General features: G+C 62.5%; 2 protein-coding genes across 4 annotated transcripts in view; one reads left to right on the top strand and one right to left on the bottom strand.

Moving 5' to 3' along the window:
- LOC309398869 (mitochondrial import inner membrane translocase subunit TIM16-like) overlaps nucleotides 1-22,225 on the top strand; it is a 28,508-nt gene that overhangs the window by 5,256 nt on the left and 1,027 nt on the right. Inside the window, exons 7-28 of one of the 3 annotated variants that reach the window (XM_081966124.1) lie at nucleotides 523-573; nucleotides 2,522-2,608; nucleotides 2,766-2,848; nucleotides 15,403-15,457; nucleotides 15,583-15,640; nucleotides 15,723-15,868; nucleotides 15,953-16,048; nucleotides 16,341-16,484; nucleotides 16,649-16,772; nucleotides 16,939-17,114; nucleotides 17,232-17,340; nucleotides 17,483-17,569; nucleotides 17,678-17,820; nucleotides 18,040-18,144; nucleotides 18,265-18,350; nucleotides 18,433-18,574; nucleotides 18,888-18,977; nucleotides 19,511-19,627; nucleotides 20,128-20,263; nucleotides 20,353-20,444; nucleotides 20,546-20,632; nucleotides 20,958-21,489. In XM_081966124.1, the coding sequence (XP_081822250.1) occupies nucleotides 523-573; nucleotides 2,522-2,608; nucleotides 2,766-2,848; nucleotides 15,403-15,457; nucleotides 15,583-15,640; nucleotides 15,723-15,868; nucleotides 15,953-16,048; nucleotides 16,341-16,484; nucleotides 16,649-16,772; nucleotides 16,939-17,114; nucleotides 17,232-17,340; nucleotides 17,483-17,569; nucleotides 17,678-17,820; nucleotides 18,040-18,144; nucleotides 18,265-18,350; nucleotides 18,433-18,574; nucleotides 18,888-18,977; nucleotides 19,511-19,627; nucleotides 20,128-20,263; nucleotides 20,353-20,444; nucleotides 20,546-20,632; nucleotides 20,958-20,963 (2,220 nt within the window). In that variant the 3' untranslated portion in view covers nucleotides 20,964-21,489. Of the gene's footprint in view, nucleotides 1-522; nucleotides 574-2,521; nucleotides 2,609-2,765; nucleotides 2,849-15,402; nucleotides 15,458-15,582; nucleotides 15,641-15,722; nucleotides 15,869-15,952; nucleotides 16,049-16,340; nucleotides 16,485-16,648; nucleotides 16,773-16,938; nucleotides 17,115-17,231; nucleotides 17,341-17,482; nucleotides 17,570-17,677; nucleotides 17,821-18,039; nucleotides 18,145-18,264; nucleotides 18,351-18,432; nucleotides 18,575-18,887; nucleotides 18,978-19,510; nucleotides 19,628-20,127; nucleotides 20,264-20,352; nucleotides 20,445-20,545; nucleotides 20,633-20,957; nucleotides 22,196-22,225 lie in introns of those variants that run through there. The other 2 variants (XM_081966126.1, XM_081966125.1) reach the window with 2 other exon arrangements.
- VASN (vasorin) lies at nucleotides 6,987-14,070 on the bottom strand. The gene is made up of 2 exons (XM_081966127.1): nucleotides 13,935-14,070; nucleotides 6,987-9,307 (listed from the first exon to the last, which is right to left on the bottom strand). Exon 2 carries the CDS (start codon nucleotides 9,295-9,297, stop codon nucleotides 7,321-7,323), a length of 1,977 nt encoding a protein of 658 aa, XP_081822253.1. The 5' UTR covers nucleotides 9,298-9,307; nucleotides 13,935-14,070; the 3' UTR covers nucleotides 6,987-7,320.

Below are 22,225 nucleotides of genomic sequence, written 5' to 3'. Positions count from 1 at the left end.
TGGCAATGAGCAGATGCTTGCCCTTGGCTGCCATCTAGTGGCGCCTCAGAGAGGTCCCTGCGCTGCATTGTTTTGCCCCGTGCATGATGGACAAGGCCCTGGGGAAGGAACATTCTTTCCCCATGCTTGCATCCCCCAAGGAGAGTGGGGTCTCCTTGGGGCCCCGGGCCATCCTAACCAAAAACAGGCAGGGCCGCAAAGAGAAGGTCATCCCTGCCCCTCTCTGCAGCCTTGTGGAGACCTGGCCCGGCGTCAGTCGTGGGCACTTTATCCCCCCCTCCCCCATGGGCAGAGCAGAGGTGGACGCTTCCTCAAAGGCCAGGACATCAACAGGCACCTGCACAGCTACTTGACACTCCCACCCACCCTGCCCTGTCTGACTAGCAGCAGCGTCAGGGATCCGCTCCCCTTCCCACATTCTCTGGCCTGGCAGACCATGCCCAGGGTTGGGAGTGGGGCTATGGGGCTGGAGCAGAGCAGGAGGCTGAGCCGATGACCAGTGGGCCTCTCTTTGCTCCGCAGGACAAAAGGCTGCACATCTTTGACCCACGGGCCAAGTCGGAGGCCTGCCAGGTAGAGTATCTGGGAGTGGGCGGGGTGCCAAGGGGGAGGGCAGAGGGTCCATCTGGGGCAAACTCCACACAGCCTGCACCATCCAATCCCATCTAACGCACAGGCGCACCCCTGGGTCATTCTCAGGAGGAGGCCGGAAGGCCAGTCCGTGAAGCAGCTCCAGGGGTAAAAGGGGGCCAAGGGGAAGCCTTCCTCAAAGTCCGGGTTCAGCTCCCACATTGCCAGCTGCTGCCCAGGGTCCGGAGTTGGGAGTGGGACTGCTTGGAAGTAGGACCACACAGATGCCCCTTGAGGGCCCCCTTTTAGCCTTAGACTGACCAGGACCCCCCCTGATTCTTGATCCTCAGGGAGGCCGTGGAAGGTCAGGAATGAGCCTGCATTCAGGGCCCCTCTCTGCAGCGCCACCCCATGGCCTGCCCTCTACACTGGGGTGGAGACTCCCTTCCTGGTGCATCTCCCTGCCCCCAACTTGGCACATCTGGGGGAGAGGGGCAGGGGCAGAGAAGCCAGAGTGGAGGTGGAGGTCGGCTCTGCTCTGCTTGGGGGTCATTGCACCCCGACCCCCACTCTCCTGCTTGCCCAAGGCCCGTTCTGTGAGTAGGGCTGCTCTTCTGGCAAGGGCCCCAGGGGAAGGAGAGGCCATTGGGGCCCCTGTAGCCAAGAGACCTGGGGGTGTTTTCAGCTTTGGGCTGCAGGCTGCCTGGGAGGGGAGGGTGGAGACTCCCCTGAGTTAGCCAAGCAGGGGGCGGGAGAGGGGCTTTGGCCAGAGAAAGTTGTTGCTGGCCAGAAGATGTTGCTGGCTGGACATCCGAAACTGCTGAGCTCCAGGCCGGCTGGGAGTTGAGCAGTTGCTCATCTTCTTTGGGGAGGCAGGTTGGGGGGCCGCTCCCCTTCCTCTCCATGCCATGCTGACGTGGCTGCCTGCCTGCCTTTTGTCTGGAAGCTACCACTTCCCGCCTGTTTCCCCACCGAACGGAGGGGCCTGCGTGCGTCATCCTTGCCGTCAGCCTGAGAGCTTTGCTGGGGGACGGTTCAGGGCAGGAGAGCAGTGGGGGCGGGAAGGGGGGGGAAGCTCCGCCTCTTCCAAGCAGCGGAATGTCTCTTTCCTCCCTCCTGCCTGGCTGCCTGGCTGAGGGGAGTGGCGGTGGGGGAGTTGGCCTGCCTGTTTTTCCTGGGCTGGAGGGTTTGGCATGGCTGGTTCAGGCCCTTTCCAGCCTCCAGCCCTGCTAGCACAGCCTGCCTGGGTCTCTCTCCAAGGTCTGCCCCCAGTGAATGGGGCTGGCCCCTTCTTTCCAGTAGCATTGGCCGGGAAGGAGGGGCTGGGAAGGCGTGGGGGCGGGGGCCTGGAGAGCACTGCCTTTGGGCAACTGTCCCCAAAGGGCCGATTATGGTCCCTGCAGCTGGGAGAGAAGAGGCCCTAAGGGCTCTGCCCGCATCAGCTGTGGCCGCCTGGGCCTCCCCGGTCCGAGGGAGGGCAGCCGAAATGCTGCTTCTGCCTCCTGCGTGCAGTTCGCCCCCCAAACCTCCCAGCTCCCATTGCATGTCGCAAATCTCCCATGGAGTTGGAAAGCAGCTCAGTGCTCCCAAGTGGAAGTGCCACCTAGCTTCTTTGGGCTGGGAACACCAGAGCTGCCCCTCCAGTGGCTCCCAAAGTCCCCTCAGCAACCACTGTGAGGGTGCAGGCGCCCCCACTTCCTTTCACACAAACTTTGCCCAAGATCCAGCATCCTGGGAGAGCTGCAGTGCAATGCCAGCCCAAGGAGGAGCCTGGAGCCTCTGGGGCACTGCCCCAAACAGGTGCCCTGCCTGACTCCAGACCGGATGGAAACAATGATTTGAAGGGACTCCGTGGATGGGGGGAAATGTCCCAAGGGTCTCCTCTGCCTCTCCCCACTGGTAGGTGTCCGGAAGGCAGCCCTCCCCGCAACCCTTCATCTTCTCCCCACAGACTGTCCTGGCACATACGGGCGGCAGGGAGGTCCGGCTGCTGTGGGTGAACGTGGACGGCTGCTTCCTCTCCGTGGGCTCCAACCAGGTGGGGATTCCGTCTGCCTCTCCTGCGGGGCTGGGGGCTCAGGTGTGGGGCAAATCCTGACAGGCCGGGAGCCCTCAGGAGAGGATGTCTCCAAGTCAAGCCTGCCAGGGCTCTGGGGTCCCTCCGGGGCAGCCCCTCAGCCTTGCCTTCTTTCCAGATGATGGAACGGGAAGTGTGCCTCTGGGACTGCCGCCGGTTGAACTGCTCCCTGACCTCCGTCACACTGGACGCCTCTCCCAAGTAAGGGGTTGCGGCAACCTCCAGCCTTAGGGGGTGCAGAGGGGGTAGAGTGGCTGGGCGGGCCAGGCTGGTGTTCCATCGGATTGTCCCAGGTGCCACTGGACCCCAGGGCTGCTGCCGCCCCTCTCCACTCCACCGGCCCCCACCTGCCTGGATCGGCCCCTCACGCGCAGCTCTTCTAATGGAGGGGGCGCTGCCAGGGTTGCAGGGAGGATGTTGCCTAAAGAAGCTGGCTAGAGTTGGGCCCATCGACTGCAGGAGGGAGGAGGTGGGGAATAGGTGGGGAAACATTATGTAGACGTTGCAGTTGCCCCCCCCCCCCAACAGCCCCTTCTAGGATCCTTCCAGGTCACCAGGATGGGCCCCTTCGGCTTTTGCCCTTCCCCAGACCTCCGAGGTCTCCAAGTGGCTTTAACAGGGTGCATCAGCCACTCCTGGGGTGGGGGAGGCTTCGCTATCTGGTGGGCTCTGGTTTCCTTGGACCGTCCAAGGGAGGAAGGGCTCAAGCGATGCCAGATTGCCAGCTTGTTTTGGCTACCCCATGTAACTCTGACAAGGAATGTGTGGGGCTGGTTGGTGCCGCTTCTCTGCCTGCCCCTGGTGGGTTTTGCAAGGCTGCCGTCTTGTTGCCATCAAGCTGAGAACTGCTGGACACAAGGGGCTGATTCTGACAGGGGGGGGGGCTGTGGGGGGGGGGAAGGAAGCAGCTCCTTCCCAGCAATGGGGCTCTCTTTGGAAGTCTACTTAGCTGGGGAGGTGGGCGCCTCCCTTCTCGTCCTCCTGAGGGATGGTGGGGTCAGGCTCCTCACCTTCTGTCCTCTCCCCCCCCCATGTCTCCCCCCAAGTGGGGAATTGAGCTGGTCCTGCTTTTGTGACCCCTTTCCACTGCTTGGCCACAGAGACTTGCTGAGGGAGCTGTGCCCACCTAGCCCCTCTGTGCCCTCAGCCCTTCAGCGCCAGCGCCCCGCTGTCCAGTTCCCAGGGCAACTCTGGGAATGGAGGAAGCTCCAGCGAGGGACATATTAACTCTGCAGGGGGCAGCGGGGAAAGCCAGCCCCGTTGCTCAGGAGATCTGGGAACGCGGTGCAGGTAATGCCAGGGGCTTAGCACAACCCTGGCCCCCTCCCAGGAAGGGCTGGTGGGCACGTCAGAGCAGCCTGCCCCACTGAAGCATGGGAGCCTGGCTGCAGCCCTGCCTTGCCCCCTAGATGTTGCCCTTTCCAGCAAGGCTTCCCATCTAGCCTGCTGGAGCTGCTCCCCCCCCCCCGCAATTTTCCTTCCAGGTTGGGAGAAGGGGCTGCCTTTAGACAGTATTGGAGGTGGGTGGACAAACTCCAGGGCTGGGGGTCTTGGGCTGGAGCCCCGCTCCTCCTCCTAGGCTGCCTCATCTCACGGGAGAGGCTGTGCTGGAGCTGAGCCTCATATGATTGGGGGGCCTCACTTGGCAACCCCTCTAGGAAGCGCATCGCCAACGTGGATGTCTCTGCAGGCTTTGTGTCCCGCCCATCCTGGAGGGTCTCTGAGTCACCTCAAAGAATGAGTAGCTGGCACCCTTCAGCCAGGCCTGGTCCCTGCCCCGTGGCTGTAGCCGGCAGCATTTCCAGGAGGCACTTGGGGAGGGTGTTTTTGTCCTCCACCCTCCCACCCCCAAGCAGAGGCACTTGAGGGCTGGCAGAAGCCTCTGCGGCCAAAGCCTGCAGTGAGGAGGGGTCCCCCCCCCATCCTTGGAGGCTGCGGAGTCAGCCCTTTTCCCTCCTGGGTGACTCAAGCAGCTGGTGAGTTCTGAGCTCCCTGCTTTCCAAGGCCGGAGGAGCTGGCCAGGACCCCCGGGTGGGACTGACTTGGCTTGGCAATAGGGTTGCTGCCTGCCCCATCCCCCACCCCCTTTCTCCTCTCGGCTGCGGTTGGAAAATCCACGTGGCTCATAAGGAAAATATTTGCTCAGCAGCCGTTTTTGCAGGAATCTGCGAGGTTAATTTGAACAGTCTGCCTGGGATGACAAAGGGCCCATTCAGTGGGTCAGCTAGTTCCGGGGGTGGGGGTGGGGCTTCCCCGGTGCTGCCCACTTCCCCCAGCTTCCCTGTGGCCAAGGACTCCCAGGGGCCCTCTGGCTTCCCTGGGGATTGCCCAGCTGCTTCCCGGCCACAGAGGGCAATCCAGCTTCGTGGCACTCCCCCCTTTCCTGAATTAGCTGCCCTCTGGCACAGGACTGCTGGCTTGGGGCTGGGGAGAACTGGGGTCCTCCTGAACTCTGGAAAAACCTGGATTCAGCGGAGCTCTCTGAAGAGGGCTGCACAGGAGCTGCTTCTGCCCTTGGGATCCTCCCCGTGGTTTTCTTGGCTCCGTCTGCAGATGCCCCCTTCCCAGAGGGAGCTGCTGTCTTTCCCTTTCACTGCTTGTGGTGGGCGGTTGCGCCTTGCTAGATCTGGCCTGGTGGGTATTGCCAAGGCCTTCCCCTCCCTAGAAGGGGTGAGTGCAGATGAGCACTCTTCAGGAACCCTGCCCGGAGCCCCTTTAGAGCAGCAGGACCTTCTCCTCCTGGGGGGGGGGCGCTGCTTGCTTTGGCCCAAAGGGTCAGAGGGGCTTCAACGGCTCCCCTCCTCCAGAGGCTCTTCTGGCCTGACCAGCCAGCGGCTGCCTGGAGAGAATCCGTCTGGAGGGCAGGGTGGCTGTGGATCAGGCCAAGCGGTGCAGGGGCCCTGAGAGGGGGGTTCTTGGGGGCCGAAGCAGGGGGGGAGGGGGGCTTCAGAGGATAAAGGGAGTAGGTTCCCCAGCACAAGAGCCATTTGTGGACTAGCCCCCATTTCCCAGCCGAACCCAACTGTCCACTCATGCCTACCCTGGAGCTCCAAAACAGCAGCCACAATTTAGCCAGTTTGGGTCTGGTTGTTGGGCCGACATTCGGCTTTCCAAGGGCCGAGTGCCCGTCTCCTGCAGCCCTGAGGAGAGGGCCGGGTTGCAGCTCCAGGTCACTGCGCAGCCTGGAATCAGGCGGATCCCTTAATGCGATCCATGTGGTGCCAGCAGCCGCAGGCTTGGGAGGTGGGAGAAGCTGGCTGGCCCAAGGCCGGCCAGGCTGGGGCAGCTGTGTAAACACCACTCAGGCTTGGCCGGAGCAGAACTGTGGCTGACGCTGCCAGGGGGGGGGGGGGGAACTGCCGGTAGGAGGCCATAGCGGCTCCGTCAGGCTGGAGTGGGGGCTGCTTTAAGGGGTGGCTTCTCCCCCTCTAGGAAATGGTAGGGCAGGCCTCTGTCCTTGCCTTGGCCAGCTCCGGGGGCATTCCCACTGGTGCCTGTCTGGCTGAAGGGCTTCAGGTGGCCCTCTCACTCTTGCTCTTCAGACAGAGAGCTCCCCCTTGTCTGGGTCCAAAGCACCAGCTGACTCTGCCTGCCGGGCTGAGCAAAGGGCAGCCCAGAGGCTGCGCCTAATTTTCAACCCACTTTGGGGGGGTCTGAATGTGGTTCCTTGACTTGGGCGTGGATCTGTTCCTGTCCCTGCTGTGCCAGCCATGGAAATGCACAAGGCTGGATCAGGCCCAGTTAGGTGCCCCCTCCTGTCTCACTGCAAACATGTCTTTCGTCCAAGCACTCAGTCCAAACTGCATCAGATGAACTGGCTTCCAAGCACGGGGGGGGGGGGGGGGGGGGCAGCGGAGGCCCTGGCCTAATTGGCCTGCCCGGCCTGGGCTGTAGCTGACTTTCTGGTGCCTCTTTCCAGCTATTTGGGAAAGGGATTGGGGGGGGGGTCTCTTTGCAAAGATTTACTGCAGAATCCCCACTCCCTCCCGGTCAGCTGGGGCTCAGGTCAGCTGGGGCTCGGGAGGCAGAGAATAGATGGGGGCGGGGCCAGTTGCCGGTTCTGATGCTGTGGAAGCCCTTTGGCCCCCAGGGCTGCAGCTCAGATGGCTCGGGGGGGGGGGGGTTGAAGAGGGGCAGCCAGGCTCAAAAGGGAAAGTGTCATTGTGAGGGGGGGTCTTCTGGCACATTCTATATTCTCTGCCTGCGGTAAGAACCGGAGGTTGCCTGTTTGCATTGTGTACCTTTCCTGCAAGCGCCTCCTGTGAACAAGGCTCTCTTGCTCACACTCACAATGGTTCTACCAAAGCATTTGTATCCCGCACAATATGTACAAAACGTATTTTTGTACAAAAGCATTTATCGTCTGATTTTACAAAAGAGATCAGTCTGTTAGGAAAGGGACCAGGCGCTGACCACTAAGGCTTCGGTGTCAAGGCCCCTGGGGCCTCCTCTTCCTCCTCCTCCTCCTCGATTGATGGAAGAGGCGCTGCTCCTTCATGGGGTTGGTTTTCCAGCTACCCCCATAGGTCTGTAGGGAGGACCGGGTGGTGGCACGTGGGGACCCTTGCTGTGGGAGGTGGCCTCTTCCTGTGCTGCTCTCTGGCCTCTCCCTGGACACTGTCCAGACTGGCACCAAGGAAGCCACCCACACCCTGCTTTGCCCTTCAGTGGCCCTAAAAGTAGGAAGGGCCCAGGGCCCGAGGGGGGGCAGTGCCTGTGAAATGGGGGTGCATGAGAGGCACCTCATATTCCAGGCTGAGGGATGCCGCAGTCTTGGAACTCTGCGTCACCAGATCCCCCTTCTCCCCCTCCAGCTCCAATGGACTGGGGCTGGGGGTCCCGGGGGCAGCCTGGGCCTTCCTCCGCTTCCTGCGCTGTCGTGCATAGTAGGAGCTGGTGACCGCCACCCCCAGCAGGAGCAGCACAGCCGCCACGGAAGGCGCCACCACCAGGGGCAGGTCGGGGCCTTTGCTCCGTGTGACGGGGGCGTGCTGCTGGTGGGTTGGGTGCAGCGTGTGGGCCTCCACGCAGATCTCCTCCTGTGGGGCCTTGTCACCCAGGGCCCCGATGCAGATGTGATAGGAGGAGTTGGGCTTCAGGGCTCGCACGGTGTATTCGGGCAAGGCGGCTGGCAGGCTGAGGGTGACGGGCCGCTTGTCTGGCCCCGAGAGGTTCCAGTAGGTCAGGCGGATGCCCTTGAGCTGAGGCTTGGAGCGGATGTAGTTCTGCAGGTCCACTTTGATGGAAGTGCTCCCCAGGTGCTTGACGGCTATCTGCTTGGCCTGGGTGGGCTCTGGCGGAGAGGTTTCCTGTCCCCTGGCCACCTCGCAGTACAGTCCGGTGAAGCCCAGGGGGCAGAGGCACTGCAGCTGGCGGTTGGGGCCTGGCTGGCACAGGCCGCCGTTACGGCAGGTGTGCGGTGGGCAGAGCTGGGCCTCAGGGCTTGGCTGTCCTGGGGCGGGCGAGGCCATGGTCATGAGGCCGCCATGCCTGGTGGTGGGGTGGGCGGTGCCGGTCTCTGGGAGAAGGGGCCTGCTGCTGGGAAGGGGGCTGGGGAGTTTGGGGCTGGTTGCTCGTACGGTGCTGGTGCTGGTGCTGGTGGTGGTGGTGGGGCAGCCAAAGTCTGCATACTCCAGCTGCTGGAGCAAGCGGCCTGCGTTCTTGGGGGGGAAGTGGCAGCGGGTCTCTTCCGGCCTCCGGAGCGAGGCTTTGCTGAGCCGGGCCCAGCTGACGATCCAGCTCATGTGGCAGACACAGTTGAAGGGGTTCTCGGCTGCGGTGACCGCTCTGAGCCTGGGGAAGGAGGTGAAGAAGTCCCAGGGGAGCCCGTTGAGGTTGAGGTTGCTGATGTCCAGTTCCTGCAGCTGCTGGAGCTGCTGAAAATCCTCTGCCCGCAGCTGCGAGATCAGGCCGTTTCCTGCCAGGCTCAGCCTGGTTAGCCCGGGCAGCTGGCTCAGCACCCCGGGCACCCTGGCAAGCAGGTTGTCCGAGAGGTCCAGTTCATGCAGGTTGCGCAGGGTCTGCAGGAGCTCCTCATCCACGCTGCCCAGGCCCAGCCCAGCTATCTTCAGGGACTCCAGGCTCCGGACGTGGAAGGTGCCTGTCTCGAGGGCGGCGATTTTGTTCCGGCTGATGTCCAGCAGCAGGAGGGTGGGCAGGTTGAGAGGTGGCACCATTTGCAGCTGGTTGTCCTGGAGCTTTAGTTCCAGGAGGTTTTCCAGCGAGTTGAAGGCGGCCGGGTGAATGCTCTGGAGCCGATTGCGATCCAGGTACAGCCGCTCCAGCAGGCGCAGCCCATGGAAGCTCTCGTTGGTGACCTCCTGCAGCTGGTTGGAAGACAGGTCGAGATTGTGGAGTCCCGGCAGTGGCTGGAAGACGTTGCGTGGCAGGCTAGAGAGGAGGTTCTGGGAGAGGTCCAAGAGCCGGAGAGAGGGCAGCCCTGCAAAGCTGTCTTCGCTCAGTGTGCGGAGGCCACTCTCAAACATGTACAGGTGGGCCGTGTCTGGTGGCAGCCCCTGCGGGATGGCAGGGCTGCTCCTGGCGATGCAGAAGACGGTCTGGGGCTGGTTGCACTGGCAGTCGGCTGGGCAGCCCTGGGCAAGGCTTCCAGCTGGAAAGAGCAGCACTGCCCAGATCAGGGGGAGCCTCATGGTGGAGCTTCTGCAGACAAAAAGCAGAGTGGCAGGAGGTCACTTCATTGCCAAAGCCCCTGGGGGCCACCCCTGCCCAAGCTCTTCTCCTAATGCCAGTCCTTCTGGGCATTGGCCTGAGCCCAGGACTTTTCTGGGGGGCAACCCTACACCCCCCCCATCCCCTTACGCCCCACCCCCACCCCCACATAGTTCAATCTGTGCACCTTCTGAGGGATCAGCAGGAATGGAAGCAGGCTTCCTTCCCAGGAGAGAAGACCCTCCCTTTGGTCCTGCCTGCATCCAGCCATCTCCAGAGATCAAGCGGGGAGGGACCAGAGGGCCAGGAAGAGGGTGGGGGATGGCATTTGCAGAAGAGACCCTAGCTTATGGGGAGGACATGCAGCTGCCGGGCAGACTTTCCTTTTGGAGCAAAGAAACGTTCTCCCCACCCCCACCCCAATTCGCTGGCAACTGGCATGCACCACCAAGTGGGGGCACCCCGCCTAACTTGGTTGCCGTTCCACAGACCCCTCCAAGGCTGGGGGGGAGGGGAGGGGAATGTGATTTTGATTTTAGAGAAAGTCAGCAAAGGAGGGACCCTCCTAGGCAGACACCAAGATTGTAGCTCTGCCCATCCCTGTCCAAGCGCTGGGATGGGCAGCCTGGCTTGGAGAAGGGAAGGTGGATGCCAGCCAGCTCAGGTGTGCCCCAACCCCTGCCTGCCCCCTCAGCCAGCAGGCAATCACAGGCCTCTCGTCTGTCGCCTCATTTAATAAGTGAGATGATTAACTTTGGCTGTGGGGCTCTTTAAAAGGCTGCTGCTCACCAGGTGATCAACTCTGGAATGTGCAGCTGGAGGAGGAGGGGGCCCCTGAGTTGGCTTGCAAAGGGAGGGAGAGGCCTCCCCCCCTCCCTGCTCTTTGAGAGACTGAGCCCCCGGCCTGCTCTCTGCCTCGCCCCCGTCTGACGCAGAGGGTCCGGGCCAGGGCTGTGAGCAGAGCCCCTGGAGGCCCCTGAGGCTTGCAGTGGGGCTGACCCCTTCTCGGGAGGATGGCATTGATTAGCGTGTGGTCAGTCCAGCCATGGTTTTCTCCATTGCCCTGGAAGCAGCCCTCAGCCACTGGGAGGGACCAGGAAGAAGGGAGGCTGCAGGGAAGCTCCTGGAGGACACACTCCCACCCCACCATGGGCTCTGCCCCATCCCTTCATCCAGCTGGCTGAGGAGGGGATGTCACCAACCTTCCCCATTTGGGGCCTGCAGAGGAGGGGGGGCCAGAGCAGCTCCCCACCTGCCTCCTCCAGCTTTGGGCAGCTGATAAGCAGCCTGCTGCCCACAGTGGCGTATTGGGAGACATGGCTCACCGCCCAGCAGGTTCCCTTCATGCCCCGCAAGGCTTGGGAGCACCTGCCTGGCCTGGAAGCCATCTGGTCCCAAGATGCTGCTGGGAAGGCTCCCCACATGCTCAGGCTAAAAAAAGGCGCCAAGCGTGGAGCAGCTGGCAAGGGATCAGAGGCTCCTTGACCCACAGCAGCCTTCCCTGGAGCCAGCCCTGGGTGGGGAGGAGAAGCCACAGGACACACCCCATGCAGGCTGGGGGGGGGGCTGCAAACAGCTAGAGCCCCTGCGCCTTCCAAAGCAGCCAGAGGGCACCAAGTCCCCCTTCTGGTCTTTCCTCCCCACATCCTTTTGTCTTTCTATGAAACCTGGGGGGGGGGGTTATGGGGTGCAGCAGGTCAGAGGCCCTGGCTACTTGCTGGGTCCAGGTGTTTTGCTCCCCAATGAAAGTAGGTGGCCTCGGCTGGGTTAAAATGCTCTGGAGGAGGATAATGGATAATGCGGGACCCTCAAATGGGGAGCAGCGGGAGGGAGGAGGGTACTACCGGGCGGCTTGAGCAGGAGAATTGGCTGAGAACTGAGAGGCTCAGGTGTCCCAAGGGCTGGGCTCCCCTTGCTCCTCTTTCTTGGCCAGGCAGAGGCTGCGCCCACACGAGTGGAAAGAGGGACCCGACCCCTCCCTTGGATAAGCCTGCTCCTGCAGGCTGCCTCTGCTTCCTTCTCCAGCCAAGCTAGCTACAGAGCCCCCCCCTCCCCCCCGGGCTGCTCCTCAGCTTGGGGCCCCCAAGTATCCTTTCCTCCCTTCAGAGCTTGGGGGAGCCCAGCCAGGAAATGTGGCCCCAACGTGGCGCTGCACAGGAGGAGAAGCTGGGTCTTCTGAGGATCCTGTGGGAGGAGGGTGCATGAGCCCGCCTGCGCTTGGGCAGCGCCCTGCGCCTTTGGGCGGCAGGCTGTCATTAGCCTGGCACAGGCGTAACCCCTAATTAGGCCAGGGAGGAGCTGCCTAACCGGCATTCCCGTGGCCAGCAGAAGGAGGCGGTGGTGGCTGCAAGGAGTCGGGCAGGTTGGGTGGCAGCATTGGGCCAGAGGATGGGGAGTGCCCCTCCCTTGGCTTGGACTTTGAGGTCAGGTCCAGGGTAGCACTCTAGCAGGGTTGCAAGTGGGAGGGGGAGCCCCCCCAGTGGTGAGGCTGGAGTTTCTCCGGATGGGGGGCGCAGAGGAAGCCTGTTTGAAGGGGGGTGGGCTGAGGTGCCTTTGCACAAGGTTGCATTGTCCAGGCAGGCCCTCCAGCTCAAGGCTGGAACCAGATCAGGAAGGGAGCTGAGGGGAGAGCCCTGACATCCATGCCCCCCCCCCCCCCGAGATGGCAAGAAAATGCAAACTTTACCCCACATTGCAAGACAGTTGCCTGGGCAGTGGTACCCAGGAACCCCTCCTCACTTGGGGGTCAAACAGGAGTCAGGTGCCCTATAGAAGCACTTTGCCCCCTTCCCTGCAAACTTTATTTCTCGCTTTCTCCTCCATTCTGCCCCCCCCCCAAGAACTTGGCAGCCTCTCACCTTCCCAGCCACAGCATTCCTGCCCCGCTCCTGCCGCCCACTTCTCCAGCTCCCCCCTAGGTGCAGAGGAGGGGCTAAGCTAGCAGGGGGCGCTCAGCTGCAGTGTGTGGGAGGCCTGCCCGCCACTCCATGACCCTCCCCTGGGCTCCCAAAAAGAACTCCATTGCGTGAGCAGAGGGACAGAGGCTGGCTGGCTGGCGAGGGCTGTTTTTCTGGTTGGGTCCTGAGCCAAGACAGCTGGCCAAGTGAGAGACACCCTGATGCCCCTGAGCCCAGTCTCCGTGTTGGCCAGAGGCTCCCCCAGGAGGCGTGCTGGTGCCCAATCCCTGCGTGTGGGTGTTCCCAGCTGGGCGTCCTCTGGGCCAATTTGACTGCTTAGTCATGAGAAATCACAGTATTGTGCACCCATCTTGAACCCACAACTGTAGAGTCTTGGAACCTCCAGGCTCCTCCAGAAATGCAATCCAGCTGTTGGCCAAGCAAGGAGGCAGATTCCCAGCTTCAACCGGCTTCCTTGTGTCTCAGAGCATCGGCCGCTTTGACCCCCACCCCCCCCCACCCTCCCTGGAAGCAGGAAACTGGCCTTCCCTGGTCTAGCAGGCAGGACCTCTGCTCTATCCCTAGGAAGGAGCAGCTTCTCCCCCAGCCTAGGAGGGGCTCAAGGGGTGGCCCCGTTGGGCTGGCTCCACTCAAACAGCAAGGAGGGCTTTGCTAAGCAGAAGCTGCTTCTGGGAATCCCCTCCTTCCCTCCCTGGCCCAAACCCTACAAGCTGCCTCCTCTACCTGAGCAGCAGGGCTGCTGGACCTCCAGTGCTGCCCCCCTGCCGTACTCCCCCTCCCCAGTCCAGACTAAATTGTTTCTTGGCAATAATTCCTTGAGGAAGGGAGGGAGCAGAGGGGGTCTGGCAGGGGTCCAGGTACCCCCGCCAGCTCTGAATTCTTTGCCCTGAAGAACAGGAAGAGAGGTGGCATGTGAGGGACACACACTTTGGGCCCATGGCTGCCAGCCCCAGACTCGGGCACCCTTCCCTGCCAGATGCCCAGCCAAGTTCCTGAGCAGAGGTTGCGGGGTAATTCAACAGAGACAGGGCGGAGTGAGTGGGGAGGGGAGGCTGAAGGCAAGGCACCTGGGCGGGAGGAGGAGGGAGCAGCCCAAGAGCTCCACTTCCTCTTGGTGGGTGGGTGGGGGATTGTGTGGGGAGAGCCAAGATCTCACCAGTTTCCTTGGCAAGAAGCTGGCCGGTTCCGCTCTCCCACCCAGGCCGGCTTCTGCTCTGCTGCTTCAGGGTCTTTGCGTGGCCGTGCCTTGAGTGGGGAGGGTCCCTGTCGGATGCGGGCACCCAGAGCCGGGCAGAAGGGGTTCCCACGGGGCACGCAGTCTGCCAACACCCCACTCCAGGCGGCCAGAGAAGTTTTTGGACTGGCTGCCATCCGCTGGCCTCCTGCCTGGAAAAGCACTCTGCACATGTTCAGAGTTACCCTGGCTCAGCCAGATGGAGACAAGTCGGCAGTTGCTCTCCCGAAAGGGAAGCGAGTTGAGCGACCTCCCTCCGCCGTTTGCTCCGGTTATCAGCTCCGGGCTCAGCCCAGGGGAGGCGCGGAGACGGCAGGGAAAGGACCTCCGATCAAGGGGGCTGGAAGGGGCGGAAGCCCCTCGAGCGTCCTTCCTCGCCCTCCCGGTCCCTGCGGAGCCGCTCCGACCCCCTCCCTGCCCCGGCGTCCCCAGGCGCGTCCCGGGTAGAGGGGCTGGGGGCACTTACCGACTGGGCTCCCGAGACGAGGCAGGGCCTGGGAGCCGCTATCGCGCGGCGCGACGGGGCTGCTGCGGTGGCCGTTCCATCGCCGGCTCCGGGAAGCGCTGTCGCCTCCCTCTCTCCCGGCCAGGCTGGCCGCGGCTCTGCTGACTCTGGTTTCAGTGCTCGGGGGGGGCGGGACGGCGATTGGCTGGGGAGCCCGCGAGGAGGAGCGGTCGGCGCCACGAGCACCGCCCCCTGGGCGCGCCTCCCTCCCGCCCTCCTGCTGCCCGGTCCCTGCGGGGGAGAGGGGGGGTCGCAGCCCTTTCCCTGGACCGAAACTCGGCCGCCCCTCCCCACCCCTCTGCGCAGCCTTGGCCTGGGGGCCGGAGCAGCTGGGGCCGCTGCAGAGCGGGAGGAAGGGGCTTGGAGGCCAAACCTCCGCCGACTGGCCGGGCAGCAGAGGCTCCTCTTGGGGGTGGAAGGACGGCCGTCTCCTCCCCTGCGGCGGGGCCCGGCCAGCCGCCCGCATCGGCCCAGCCTCGTGCCGGGATCCCCCGGCAGCCCGTCAGACGAACCGCCTTGGCCAGATCCTCCCGTCGCCCGCCAGGAGGCGGCTGGAAAGACCTGCTGGGCCTGTTTGAGGAGCGGGAGAGGCCGGCTGGGCTTCCCTTTGGAGAGCCCGGGCCCCTCTCGGGTGGCTGCAACCGCCCCACAGCGGCCCTTCCCTCTCTGCACCCGACGCCGCTCGCTGCTGCCCTGCGAGCAGGAAAGTGGCCAAGGCTGCTCCCCAACCCCCCAGTGGGGAAGAGGGCCCCTGGCGAGAACAGCCGGGCGTCCCAGGGCTCTCCTGGGCTGGGCTCTGTGATGGCCGCCTCCCTCCCTCTCTGCCCCTTCTGGGTCCTCACCTGTCCCGGGCGGCCCTCCGCCTGGCCCGGCCCATTTGCTGCCCACCCCGAGGGGAGGGGTAGGACTGGCTGGCAGGGCCCCTGAAGCTGATGTGGGTCTTGCCTCTCCCTAAGCCTTAGGGAGGTGACCCAGAAGCCGGCAGAGGAGAAGGCAAGAGCTGCCGAGGAGAGAGGGAGATGTAGGGCTCCCTCCAGCTGCCACTACTGGCTGCAAGGTCAGCTGGCTGCCAATGCAGGGGCTCGAAAGGGGCACTTCTCTTCCAGCCCCCCCCCTCAGTCCTGGGAAGAGCGGGGTGGGGGGGGTCTGACTCCTACTTGTTTAGAGGGAGATGTAGGCTGGGCTGTGGGGAAGTTCCAGCAAGCTGTGGGTCAGCACTCTGCCTAGGCGCATGCAGTGCCCAGAAGGACTGTTCTCAAAGGTGATCAGAGGGAGGCTGGGAGGGAGTTGGCAGCACGGAGGCCTGGGGGGGCACATCCCAAGAGCGGCACAGGCAGCCTGGCGAGGGAGCAGCAGGTGCTCCTGGCAGGCAGGGAGCATCTGGATGGGGGCTCTGGCTGTGTGTCCAATGGGGCTTCTTGTCTCGCAGGCCTCTGATCCCGCTCTTTGACCCCAGCTCCGGCCTTCTAGTCCTGGCTGGGAAGGTAAGTGCCCCCCCCCCCCCCGGTCTCCTGGGGCCGCTCCCCGCAGGCCTACCCGCTCTGTGGAAAGAGGGCAGGCAAGAGGGAGGCCAGCAGCAGCAGCAGCTCAGGCAACTGTTCTCTTCCAGGGAGAGAAGGGGCTTTTCTGTTACGAGGTTCAGCCTGCGCAGCCAGCCATGGTGGAAGGTGAGTTCCTCCGCCCCCAGTTTGCTCGCCCAGGGTCCCTGGGAGTTGGGCGTCTCTCCCCCCTTCACCTTGCTCTGCTCAGTTCACCAGTGCTTTCTGGAGACCCGGACTCAGGGGGCGGCTCAGGTGCCCAGGCTGGCCCTGGACGTCACAGCCTGCGAAGTGATGAAGGTTTTGCAGCTGAGCGACTCAGCCGTTGTGCCCATCAGCTACCTGGTGCCCAGGAAGGTAAACCAGCCAAGCTGCTTGCATGGGAGGAGGTAGGGGCCTCTTACTCCTGCAGGGCTGATTCACCCCCAGCCTTTCTTGCAGTCCACACATGAGTTCCACAAAGACTTATTTCCAGACTGTCCTGGAAACATCCCGGGAGCATCTGCTCAGGCCTGGTGGGCTGGGGACAATACACAGGTAAGGAGGGCTGAGCTCTCCCCAGTTGATCACACCCAAGATCTTCAAAGACACCCTCCCCCCCTCCCCAGCCATTCTGGAGTCCATAAGGGCTTGGCTCAGTGGCAGCTTCTACAGCTGACCACCATCAAAGCAGCAGGCGTCTCCTGCCCGCAGGGCTTTTCCAGGGAGAGCCTGCTCTGGTCCTCTGGCCAGCCTTGACCCATGCTCTCGATTGTCCTGCCCCATTGCAGCACCCTCCTGGGCCTTGGCTCCTCTGGCAGCGGGTAAACTTTTCCTCTCCTTGCTCCAGGTGGAGATGGTGAGCCTTGATCCTGCCCACAGGCCCAGCCCTGGCTTCCTCTCTCCCTGCCTGCCTCGCCTTGACCAAGACAGCCAGCACCCGCCCTCCGCCCACGTGGAGGCAGGGGATCAGACCAAGGATCTGGACCACAGTGTGAGTGGCCGTGGCTGACAGGGCGCCTGGTAGCTCTGCCCACTTCCAGGGGCCAGTTGTCCCAGCTTCCTCTGAGCAGGGATGATCTGGGCCTGCCCCCATTCCTCTCCTCGGTGCACCGGCCTCCAGCCCACCGGCTGACACACAGCGTTGCTTTTTGCCAGGTGGGCAGCAGCCTGTCCTCTCCTGGCAGTTCCTTGGCATCTCCATCCAGCGTTGCCCTGTCTCCCTCTGCTACCAGTGGCTTTTCCTCCAGCCCAAGCCAGCGGTCCCTGCAGAATATTCTGGGTAAGGGTCTGTGGGCAAGGGACACCGGTGGGCCCTTCAGCATCCAAGAATGCCCGGGCTGCCTGAAAGAGTGCTTAGCTGAGGTGTGGATGCTGTGGGGCGCAAGGAAGATCCATGGGGCAGCCCCTCCCTCCCAGCCCCGCTCATCCCATGCCTTCGTCCCCAGGCCCGAGTTCTGCCTTCCGGCACATCGAGGGGGTCATCTTGCCTCGCACCACCCACATCACCAACCTGCGAGGCTTGAGTCTCACCACACCAGGGGAGTGTGATGGCTTTTGCGCCAACCAGCATCGCATCGCCATCCCACTGCTTGCCACAGGTGGACAGGTGGCCATTTTGGAGGTGAAATACCAAGGTCATGTTCAGTAGTCAGGGCCGGCCACAGATTGCTGGGGGAGGGGGCTTCCCCTGTCTTGGCTGAGGGCATCATGCACATGGCTTCCTTCCCTGTCTCTGAAGCTCTCCCAGCCAGGACGACTCCCTGACACCCCCATGCCCACCATCCAGAATGGGGCACCTATCTCGGATCTGTGCTGGGATCCCTTTGATGAGCAACGCCTGGCCGTTGGTAGGGACCAGGGGCTCTTGGAGCAAGCCTCTCTTCGGGGGAGGGGGCACCCTAGTCTTTTGGGCTGGCTGAGCCCTGCCACAGGGCCGTGCCCCACCAAGAAGGTCCACACAGCTCTTCCTTTCTTCCATCTCTGGTGCAGCTGGAGAAGACACCAAGATTCGGCTATGGCGGGTTGAGCCAACCGGACTGCAGAAGCAGCTGCTGGAGCCAGAAGTGGTCTTGAGAGGTCAGCCCCCCTCCCTCCCCCGCCCACCTCCCTGTGGCTGGCTTAGGCAGGATTGGCCCAGGGAGCCTAGTGCTGCTATGAAGGCGGCCCTTCTCCTTCTCACACCAGGCCACACAGAGAAGATCTACTCCATCAAGTTCCACCCTCTGGCCTCCGATGTCTTGGCCTCCTCCTCCTATGACAAGAGTGTCCGGATCTGGGACGTACGCACAGGGAGGCAGGAGCTGGGACTGCAGGGCCACACTGACCAGGTAGGGAGCACGACGACATCCGAAGTGGAGCCAGCAATGCAGAATAACCAGCAGTGAAGCTAACCTGGCAGCCCTGGGCCCTGCCAGATGTAGCGCCCATGGGCATGCCGTCCATCACAGACGTGGGGAGGGTTGGACGTCCTAACGGAGTGGCTCAGCATCCTGGAGCTGCATGTTTCTCTCAGCCGGCCTGGGGGGTTGACCTGTTGTTCCTTTCAGATCTTCAGCCTGGCCTGGAGCCCCAATGGATGTTGCCTGGCAACCGTCAGCAAGGATGGCAAAGTGCGGGTTTACGAGCCTCGGCAGGCTGCCCAGCCCTTGCAGGTCAGGGCCCGGGCAGGCTCTTCTGGAGGGCAGCCCCCTCAGGTATCCCAGATGGGCCAAGAGGGCAGCTGTAGCACGTTCTCTTTCTGAAGCATCTCCCCATCCCTTGTCCCCTAACAGGATGGTCCAGGTCCTAAGGGGGGTAGAGGTGCCCGTGTCACCTGGGTCTGTGGCGGCCAATACCTGCTAGTCTCCGGCTTTGACAGGTGAGGCCTCCCCCTCTGCCGTCCCCCGATTGCCTGCAAAAGCATGGCCTGTCTCATCTCTTTCTCCCCCTTCCTCTTTCAGCCGCAGTGAACGCCAGCTCTCCTTGCACCAGGCCGAGGCCCTGGCCGCTGGACCTCTAGCCACCATCGGCCTCGACGTCTCTCCCTCCACCCTCATCCCTTTCTATGACGTGGACACCAGTGTGGCCTTCTTCACAGGCAAGGTGAGCCAAGAGATACCGCCGCTCAGCGAGCAAGGGCTATGGGGTCATGTCCAGGGAAGCAAAGCAGGCCATCCGGCACCACCCCTGCAGTATCCTTGGCGGGAGGGCGGGGGACACAAAGAAGATGGCTCTTCTTTTACATCTAGCCAGGCTGGGGTGTGGAGCCTGGTTTCCCACTCAGGTGGACCCAGCTTCCCCGCACTGCCTTTCTCCTGGCTGGGTTGAGTCTTCCCGTGGCCCTGGTTTGGCCAGACTCTGGTGAAAGGCTTGGGCAGGCTGCGCATTCTACCTCTTCTCTCGTCCGGGAGCTTAGGGCGATACCAGGGTCTTTGTCTATGAGGTGATCCCAGAGGCCCCCTTCTTCCTGGAGTGCAACAGCTTCCTCTCCTGCGACCCCCACAAGGTGAGGCATCTGCTGGGACAGAGAGCCAGAGAAAGAGGGTTGGGATGCTGAGAAACCCTTTCAGGCTGGAGTCTTTATGGACTCGCCTTCTTTGGATGCTGGGAGGGCCAAAACCTTGTGTGAGACTTTTGAAAAGGCTGCGGAGGGCAAAGAATGGAGCAGCTGCCCTCTGGCCTGCCCCCTCCCCACCCCAGCACTGGCAGCCGGGGGCGGGGGTCCCTGCCAGAGCATGGATTGGCATCCCGGAGAGGAAGAACTTTGGGGCTGCCCTTCCCTCAATGCCTGCTGGCCTACCTGGCCCCTTCCTCTGCCCCGCCTTTGATCAGCCTTAGACAGTCTGGGGCTGCCATCTTGTGGGCCGTCCAGGGCCAGAGCAGCCAAACAGCAGAGAAGAGCTTTTGCAAGATCTCTGGTTGGGGAGTTGTTCCTTGCAGGACAACGGGGGGAAGTCAATCAGTCTCTCTCTCTCTCTCTCTCTCTCTCTCTCTCTCTCCCTCCCTCCCTCCCTCCCTCTCTCTCCTTGGCTCCTCCAGGGCTTTCAGTTCCTGGCCAAGACGGCGTGTGATGTGCGGGAAGTCGAGATTGCCCGGGCATTGCGCCTCCGGCAGAGCTCCATTGAGCCAGTGGCCTTCCGGGTCCCCAGGGTCAAGGTAGAACACCAAGCCTTGGCTTTTGGGGATGGGTGTGTTTGTGCGCGTGTGTCTGCTTTCGGGGTGGTGGTGTCTGTGTGTGCGTTGTCAGACCTTCAGTCCACCCTGCAATTGGCCAGCTTCAGTTGAAGGAGTCAGTCATTCACAAACTCAGAATGTCTCTTTGTTTCCCATCTTATTTATATGTCCATTTATTTGCTCCAACCCCCAGAAAGGCTTGTATGGGGAATGTGGCCTTCCGTGGTGCTCACTTCAGGGTCTTTGACTTACCTTTAGCCAGAGCTGTCCATGAAAGGGCCCACCCCCATCTCCTGCAGATGCCCAGCAGCTTTCTTCAGGGGGCGGGGGGGGGGGGGCTTCATTGGAGGCCTCCACTCTAATACCTCACCTCCCAGTTCAGAGCCTTTCCTGCCTGAGAGGCTCAGCATTGCCACTGAGGTGCTCCAGGGCGGCTTTTGTGCCCAACCTCTCATCAGCCACGGGTCATTTCCTTCCCATAGAAAGAATTCTTCCAGGACGACCTTTTTCCCGCCACACAGGTGTGGTGGGAACCTGCCCTGCCAGCCACAGCCTGGCTGAAGGGCGCTAACAAGCAGCACCGAATCACCAGCCTGCAACCCAAGGACATGACCTCAGGTAAGGGGGAAGGAGGGGCTCAGTTGGGAGGGTTGAAGGAGTTCATTGGGCCTGAGAATAAGGGGCTTCTGTTGCCTTCCCCCACGCAGTGAGCCAAGCGCCCAAGGAAGCCCCCAGGCGGAAATACCTGCCCTCCTCCGTCTACCTGGAAGAGAAGTCTGACAAGCAGAAGAAAGAGGAAGTGAGCCTTCACTGCCTTTGATCTTCTCACACTGGGGAAAGGGGAGGGGGGTTCCTCTGCCTTGGGGTGAAGAACCCCCCCCTAACGCCCATTCTCTGCAGCTGCTCAGTGCCATGGTGGCCAAGCTGGGGAACCGAGATGACCCCCTCCCACAGGATTCCTTTGAGGGCGTGGATGAAGAGGAGTGGGTAAGAGGAGTGCTTGGAGGGTCACATTATTGCCGGGGGGGGGGGGACGGGACAGCCTGGCCGTTGCCAGCTTCCATAAGCCCAGAGAGATCCGACTTCTCTCTCTCTCTCTCTCTCTCTCTCTCTCTCTCTCTCTCTCTCTCACTGGGGTGTGGGTGGAGAGCCGCTAAGAGCCACCTAGCACCAAAACACTTTCTGTGGAGGATCTTTCACTTCGGAGGGATGGACTTTGTCCCACTACCCACAAGAGAGCTGCCCATGGCACCTGACTTCAAGCAGCCACCCCAACATTGCTCAGCCTTGCCCATCTCTTATTGCTCCATAGGACTAGTTCCAGACGGAGGCTGCCTCTCTGCCCGCAGCACCTTCAGAGCCTGGAATGGAAGGAAGTGTCAAACTCGGGCTGCAAGCTGCTCCCTGCCGGTTGGCTTCTCCCCCACTTGCTGCTTCTGCTCGGGGTCTGCCCTCCTGCTTGAATAGGGACTCAGGCCACCTGTTTACAATCCCCCAGCGAAGGCCCACTTCCTGAGGACGGCCACGGCTTCCCCCCAAAACGGGGGCCCTCGGAGTCTGTCCTTGGCAGGAGACCTTCACTTCCATCTCAGGCTGTGCAGCAACCCTTCTCAGCTTGCTGCTTCGAAGCTGGTGGGCCAGTTGCCCAGAAGTCTTCCATGGAGGGCAACCTGCAAGCATCCTCGGGGCTCGTTCATGGCCCACATGTGCCCAAGTGATTCCAGGCTGGCGTCCTGAAGCTGGAGACGCTTTTGCTCAGCAGCCTTCTTGTGAGGAAGCTCTTTTCTCCAGCTGATTCCGTCTTGCTGGGTGTAGCCCTAACATGAACCTCTCCTTCTTCTGTTCTGGTGTCTCCCGTGTCTTTATTCCTCCTTGTGTGTGGCTTCCCAGCCAGAAGGATGCAGCCCCATGGCTGCCTCTTCCCAAGGGGCTCCTGAGGAGAAGCAGAAGCTCAGCCCTGCTGTCACTGCTGTGGAAGGAGGGGGGGGGGCAGAGTTACATCTGGGCTTTTTGGCAGCTTCTCACCACTTGGTGAATCCCCTCCCCCCAGGGGGGGGAGGCAGAGAGGCCCTTTCTTTGGGCAGCAGGGAGGCCCTTGTGCCGGAGCTCCTGCCAAAGACTCCCCACGGCAGGCTCGCCAGCCCCTTCGGAGGCAGCTTCCCCCTGGACGCGGTCAAGGGAAACCCCGCTCCCCCCCCCCCCGCTCCCTGGCAGGTGAAGAGCCGGATTTCTCGGTGGGAAGGATGACAAAACCTCGCAGCAGCTCCCGGGAGCGGCTGGGCCGAAGCTTCCCAGGGTGCCTGCAGTGCGGGAGGAAGCAAAGCGGCTGCCTCGGAGCGATGGCTAAGCATGAAGTCGCTACGCTCCAGATCGCCGCGGGCCGGCTCCCGAGCAGTACCCGAGCCTACCGCTGGAGACGCCCTAGCGTGCTCCGCCTCACCGGGCGCTCTGGCCTCTCGCCGCTCCTCCGTGGCTGCTTCCGGGACGAAGGGCCGCTCCTTCCGGCCACACTCCTGCGAGCGTCCTGAGCTCCGCTCCGCGCCGGACATGGTGAGAGGGCGGCGGGGGGGGGGCGAGCCG

The sequence above is a fragment of the Natrix helvetica genome, assembly GCF_964273705.1.
Source record: "Natrix helvetica genome assembly, chromosome: 13".
NCBI lineage: Eukaryota > Metazoa > Chordata > Lepidosauria > Squamata > Natricidae > Natrix > Natrix helvetica.
The sequence above is the reverse complement of the archived record's forward strand: the minus strand, read 5'-3'. Positions and strand labels throughout refer to the sequence as shown.

Bases quoted from the DNA above. Each gene is read 5' to 3' on its own strand.
- VASN (XM_081966127.1), bottom strand. From the start codon at position 9,297: ATGAGGCTCCCCCTGATCTGGGCAGTGCTGCTCTTTCCAGCTGGAAGC.